The 6,778-nt window shown below is 43.1% G+C and overlaps 1 protein-coding gene across 1 annotated transcript; it reads right to left on the bottom strand.

Annotated features, from left to right (window-relative positions):
• Positions 1-615: 615 nt before the first annotated feature.
• LOC146303809 (opsin-5-like) lies at positions 616-5,463 on the bottom strand. The gene is made up of 6 exons (XM_084714365.1): positions 5,332-5,463; positions 2,941-3,146; positions 2,702-2,801; positions 2,343-2,447; positions 1,695-1,918; positions 616-1,162 (listed from the first exon to the last, which is right to left on the bottom strand). The coding sequence occupies exons 1-6, from the start codon at positions 5,459-5,461 to the stop codon at positions 677-679; spliced, it is 1,251 nt and encodes a 416-aa protein (XP_084570491.1). The 5' UTR covers positions 5,462-5,463; the 3' UTR covers positions 616-676.
• Positions 5,464-6,778: the final 1,315 nt, after the last annotated feature.

Genomic DNA, 6,778 nt, shown 5'->3' with positions numbered 1-6,778 from the left:
TTACTGATCACCGTGTTTGATTACTGCACTTTAAAAAACTCACTGTAATTTCAATCTGGCATCAACCAATGTTAGCAACATGCTAACGCAGGCGCAGTGACATCACAAAGGACATGATGTCATAGAGAGGTTTTCAAAGTAAAACTTGATGAAAAGGTTTCAGCGTGTATCAGACATCTGTCAGGTAGCTAGTTAGCAACAGCATGCTACACTGGATCATGACACAATATTTATTTTCCCAGGATGATGAAGGTATGACCTGCCCTATTCTGCCTCTGATTGGCTGATATTCTGCCTAAAACTAAGCAACCCAAACCAACAAAGACAGCAAGAATGAGCCAATCAGAGTGAGAGAAGGGCGGGGCATGACTTTGTCATCCTGGGGTAAAAAAAAAAGTGTGATTGTGACATGCCCATTTTTCAACCTTAAAATCAAATTCCTCCCCCATGTTTAGCCCCGCCTCCTGTCCTGTCTCATATATTACAATATTTAGGACGTGGTGATCTGAGCGCGCTCAGTACAAGCTGTGACCTTCTGATGTTTTGGTTCTCTACAGTCTGTCTGTCTCCTGTCAGCTGATCAATATGTTTGTTTTGTTGTTGTTCACATGTTCACGTGGTCACGTGGTCACGTGTTGGCAGTTTAACCAGTCAGGTCAGAGCCTGACTGAGTCCGTCAGAGTCTGTCACATTCAAACTCCGGCCCGCTCTCAGAGGGGCGGGGCATGTCAATGTAGAACACTTCTTTGTTGACAGGCGGTGGCGTGCAGGGCGGGCTCCCCATCCCAGAGTCCGGACTCGGGACTGTCTCCGGCTGGTTCCAGGGCGAGTATTTCTTCTCTGAGCGGTTCAGAGGAACTTTGAGTCTGGCTCCGCCCCCTGCTGCTGGGCGGCCGTGCCCGTCGGCCTTAGGCTTGAAACGCTTCAGTTTGACAGTGTCCTTGGCGTCGCGGGTGCATGGCAGCAGGATGGCGACATCTTTCCGGAACTTGGAGCTGAGGCCGAAGTAGATGAGTGGGTTGTAGAAGCTGGCGGACTTGGCGAAGAGGCGTGTGAAGATGCTGGTCAGGTTGGGCACATGGAAGCCCCACGCCGACCACATGGATACCACAGCGTATGGAGACCACGCCAGGATGAAGGCCGTACAGATCACTATGGAAACCTGCAGAAGACGAGTTACAATGAACCAATGAGAAGCCTCATGTCGTTAGCGATAGCACTAACATGCCTAATGGTTAGCATGGCTAATAAGAGTAGCAGGGTCAGAGTCTCAGCAGCTCCTTAAAAAAGATTAAAATACAATAATCTGAAAATGTCTTAAATATGATTTTCATTCTGGTCTTAAAAGTTGATTGGAATATTTAAAGTTAGTGTTACTTTTATAAAGTTTCATTAACTTCAGTCTTGATTTTAAATATTTTTGGTAAAACAAGTTAAACTCTTCAAGTAAAATAAATACTTGATACTTTTACTGCAGTGGACGTCCTCAGAGTGGACAGAGAGAGAACGGTTAGCATTAATATCAGGAGTTAATTCTTCACTGGTTCAAGAAAAACTTTCAACTGAAACATTTCTGTAGCTGTGAAATACGTCTTCAATGACATCATGAAGGTGTCTGATCTGACGCTGATGTGTGTGTGTGTGTGTGTGTGTGTGTGTGTGTGTGTGTGTGTGTGTGTGTGGTTCAGACTCACGATGGTGACGTCTCTCTCGATCTTCCTCTGGCGGTCGGTGAGGTCGCCGTCTGCTGACAGAGCGTTTCCTCTCTTCACCGTGTTGATGATGGACACGTAGCAGAACAGCATGACGAGCACCGGGATGAAGAAGCAGAAGATGAAGATGGAGATGATGTAGGAGCGGTAGACACTCGAGTACGTCGCTTTGGCCCAGTCGATCTCACACGTTCCATACCCACGATCTGCAGGGGGTGGACCACACAGGGGTCAAAAGGGTCAGAAGTCACAGGGGTCAGTTCTACATAGAACCATTTGCTTGTGAAGAACCCTTTTCTGCAGAGAGTTTGTCAGTGGTTCTTTTTAAATGTATACAGAACCTCCCGAATCAATCAATTTTTACTGTGTTCTTGTACGTAAGTGACCATCATAAATAAGGGTTCTAGATAAAACCCTTAGAATATAAAATGGTTCTTAGGAGAACCACCCAAGGTGGGTTCTAGATTAAGCCCTTGGCATACAAAAATGTTTTTGGTAAATTTTCCTGGGTGGGTTCTTGTTGGCAGCTAGGTGGAACCTTTAACAGATTGTTTTGAATATAATCCTTTATGATTAGACAACAGAGATGTTGTTGTATATTTTTGTAGAGTTATTTTGGCGGGTTCCTGCCTGTGTAGCTCCCCCAGCCGAGCAGTGGTGCTCCAGACCAGAATCCAGCTGTGATCCAGATGAGCAGCAGACAGACGGACACACTGGTCCTGCTGATGTGACGAGCTGAAACACAACATTCATTCGTTAATGACGGACTCACCCTCTGGTGCTCGGACGATTCACAACACACAGAGTCCCCAAAGGACGATATTTGAACCACGAAGGTCCCCGAACCTCAACAGAACACAGTTAAATAAGGCCTGTGGTTCACACATGTTCTGTTCTATGACAGAAAACACATACGCCTACATTTAGATGAATGCTGAGATCTGACCAATCAGGATGCTGCAGTTAGTCGAAAGACTGTGACCTCTGACCTCTGCTCGGGTGACATCCTTTGATGTAGCGAGTGATGCTGATCACCGTCAGAGTGTTGATGCTACTCAGACCGAACACCAGCGTGAAGAAACCGTCCACCTGCAGGACACAAACAGGACAGATTATCATGACAATGAAGACGGTCCTGTCTGTCTGAGCCGCTCAGGTGTGTCTCAGGTGGGTCTCAGGTGTGTCTCAGGTGGGTCTCAGGTGTGTCTCAGGTGGGTCTCAGGTGTACCTCACAGGTCCAGATGGAGGAGATGAGATAGCCACTGTCCTGAAAGACATTAAAGATCTCGATGATGCCTCTGGAGTAGCCGAACACGGAAATGCTGGCGTCCGAGACGGCGAGGTTAAAGGTCAGATAGTCTGTGGGCTGCAGGGACGCTCGCTGTCTGTACAGGACGAAGAGGACGATGCTGTTTCCAAACCAGGACAACCAGCCTGAGGACACAACAGAGACAGACCACTGTCAGAGACAGAACCAACAAACTGTAAAACACTTTGTATAAAAGCTGAAATCTGCTTATGAACACTTTTCAGCTGAGGATAGTCAATATGATCAATATGGGTCAGTATTGATCAGTCGAATTTTCAAGCTGCTGCTGTTGACTCAGTCAAAACAACAAAGGAAACAGTTCAAACTGAAGTTGAGCTTCAGGGCTGTCTCTTGTTTCTGATCTGGTCCACAGGATCTCCAGGCTCAGCCAGATCAAAGACAGTGTCCAGTTTGTCCAGTTTGTCCAGTTTGTCCAGTTTGTCCAGTTTGTCCAGTTTATTCTCCCAAACGGACGTGTACACTGAGACCATGGACACAAATCTAGTGCTCTCTGAGCACGTCGCCTCTAGTACTTCCTGTGTCCACCTACATCCTGTCAGACCTGAACTTGACGTCATGTGACTCTGTCCTGACTTGATCTTTGCTCATGTTGTATCAGCTCTCAGATGTTTGTCCACAACCACTTATTCCCAAAGGGTCGTGGGGGTGGAGCCTATCCCAGCTGACACTGGGTGAGAGGCGGGGTTCACCCTGGACAAGTTTCCAGTTCATCACAGGACTGACACACAGAGACAGACGACCACTGACACTCACACCTACAGACAATTTAGAGTCACCAGTTAACCTGCATGCATGTCTTTGGACTGTGGGAGGAAGCCGGAGAACCCGGAGAGAACCCACACAGACACGGGGAGAACATGCACACAGAAAGACCCTGATCCAGCCGGGGATCGAACTCAGGCGGCAGCGCCGACCACTGAACCACCGTGACGCCCTGAAAGTGATCAGTGAAAAGTTTTGTTTTTTGCTTTAATTGTTTTCATGTCTAAACTTTGTCTGTGTCAGAAAACAGAAGTCACAACTTCAAGCAATTTAAAAGTTACACAAACACAATCTTACCACCGTCACTGTATCTGTGAGCACAGAGACACACAGTCACTGCTTTATTTTTCAAATGATCAATCTGCCAATCATTTTTCAATTAATCAAAAAAAAAGTAAATGGTCCATAAAATGTTAGAAAATGAAGAAGATGTCTTCAAATCGTCTGTGTGCTCAACCTGAGATCAACCTGAGATCAACCTGAGATCAACCTGAGATCAACCTGAGATCAGCCTGAGATCAACCTGAGATCAGCCTGAGATCAGCCTGAGATCAGCCTGAGATCAGCCTGAGATCAACCTGAGATCAGCCTGAGATCAACCTGAGATCAGCCTGAGATCAGCCTGAGATCAACCTGAGATCAGCCTGAGATCAACCTGAGATCAACCTGAGATCAACCTGAGATCAGCCTGAGATCAGCCTGAGATCAGCCTGAGATCAACCTGACAATAGAAGGACATTCATTTCAAAGTTGCTGTGTCAGAAAACACATAAGAATTCAAACAATTTAAAAATGTGTTAAAATCCTTCAAAGTCTCAAACATCTGCTGAAAACACAATTCTCTGTAATATTAATAATCATCTTGTTTTAAAATATGAAAATGTTGGTCCTGTAAAGTTGTGTTCCAGATTTCTATCAACAAAAACCTGGTCAGCTAAACCGTAAGGACGCCCGTCTCACTTCCTGGTTTAAAAAAGTCAGGAATACTGATCAAACTCTGGAAAACTTTCTATTTTTAGACAAATTCATTCAATAATATTTCTATCAGATGTGTCTCAACCAGAACATGTGGACTCTGTCGTCCTAAATCAAAGGTCAAAACACACATTTCTATGATTTAAAATGTGTGTTTTGATGAACATGAAGAGACTCTGAGACACTTAAAAAAATAAAATGTCTGCTCACCATGACGACGCTGTGAAATGAAAACATGGAACATTTTGTCGACTCTTTAAAACATCGACTCACAGATTTTCCATCTAACAGACAAGATAATAATAAAAGACAAGAGTTTGATGTTTGAAATTTACAGAAGAGTTCAAATCAAAATACAGTTTGACTGAAGCGTCGCTGCTTTTTAGACAAATATTAAACAACAGAAAATCATCATCATGATGAAAATAATAATAAATCAAAACATCTTTCAGCATTAAAACATTTACAGCCTGATGAGCTTTAAAGTGTCCAATCAGAGAGTCCGATTCTGCACCTGAGAGACCAGACTGAGGGTCAACCCCTGGTACCCACCCAGCAGCAGCAGGTACACTCCGATGATGGTCTCTCCCTGGTCAGACAGAGGAGGGTCTCGCCCCCCCCCCAGGATGAAGCTGTTGTTCCTCCAGGGGGGGCCGCCGGCGGGCAGGCCGCTCGCAGACATGATGAAGATGAAGATGAAGCAGTGAGGACAGAGAAGACGAGCTGCTGGACGTCCGTCTGTCTGTCTCCGTCTGTTAATCCGAGGTAAATTTAGACTCTGATCCTGTTCAGCTCTCAGCAGGAGAACTGACCTCAGATCAGAACACACAGGTCACAGGTCACACCTCTGATTGGCTCTTTGACTGATGACGTCATCCACACTCAGCAGGTGAACTCCCTGTCTGTGTTCATCATGAAGGACAGCTGCTTTAATAATAATCAATAATCAAATAAAATAATAGAAAGAGAAGAAACTTTAAAGATTCAGTCACATATGAAACAAATTAAAATATTTGAATAATCATGAAAAATATTATCTGCTCTGTTTTTCCACTTCAGTGCATCTTAGAGGGAAATATTTTCATTTTTAAATATTTCACATGAAAAGATTCTAATGACATTTTCAGTATTTTTACAGATGAAAATACTCTTTAGTATTTGAAGTACCACCTCCAGCAGTAAAATACTGCTTTAACATAAATACAATAATCACTAATAATAAACATATGAAATATTAAATCAGTGATTGTTAAGTACATTTTCCTGAATATACTTGAATACTTTTACGTTCTGTACTATTTTTAATTCAAGACTTTTACCAGTAATAGAGTATTTTTATAATGGAGTATAGTTACTTTTACTTCCTCCATCACAGGCGACGACCTTAAATGATGTTTATGTTGATTTAGTTACACATCAGCAGGAAGCTGCTCCGTCACCTCCACGTCTGATCAACAACAACAACAACAACAACAACAACAACAACAACAACAACAACAACAACAACAACACTCACTCCTCTGTACATAAAGTGACTGTTGATGCAGTAATTAACATTAATAATATTTTATGGTTGGTTCTTTTATATAAAGGATCATAAGTGTTAATATATTCATTCATTCAAACTTTATTTATTTCTCAGGGACACACTGAGGGCTGGTCTTCATTTTACATTAAACAGCGAAGCAGAAATACAAACAAGAAAAGACAGAGATAATAAAATAAACAGCTGATAAGAAATGTATAATTGATTAATATAATTCCTAGTTAAAACGTGTGCATGAAAGAACATTAAGACTTTTAAGTGTGTTTTTAAAATCTCCCAAAGTTATCAGGGACTTTAAATTTAAAGTGCAATGCAAATTATTCCACGAGTCCGAACCTGAAAACAGTGTTTCTTAGTTCAGGATTAACACGAGGAACGTGACGTGTTCTCCAGTCCTGAGAACGTCTGTAAAGCTTTGTAAATAAATAAAACCAACGTTGGTCTCGTCTCACA

This window comes from Lutjanus erythropterus, unplaced genomic scaffold (assembly GCF_056507025.1).
Source record: "Lutjanus erythropterus isolate fLutEry1 unplaced genomic scaffold, fLutEry1.hap2 Scaffold_233, whole genome shotgun sequence".
NCBI lineage: Eukaryota > Metazoa > Chordata > Actinopteri > Lutjaniformes > Lutjanidae > Lutjanus > Lutjanus erythropterus.
Note: the sequence above shows the minus strand (reverse complement) of the source record. Positions and strands in the feature narration are given on the sequence as shown.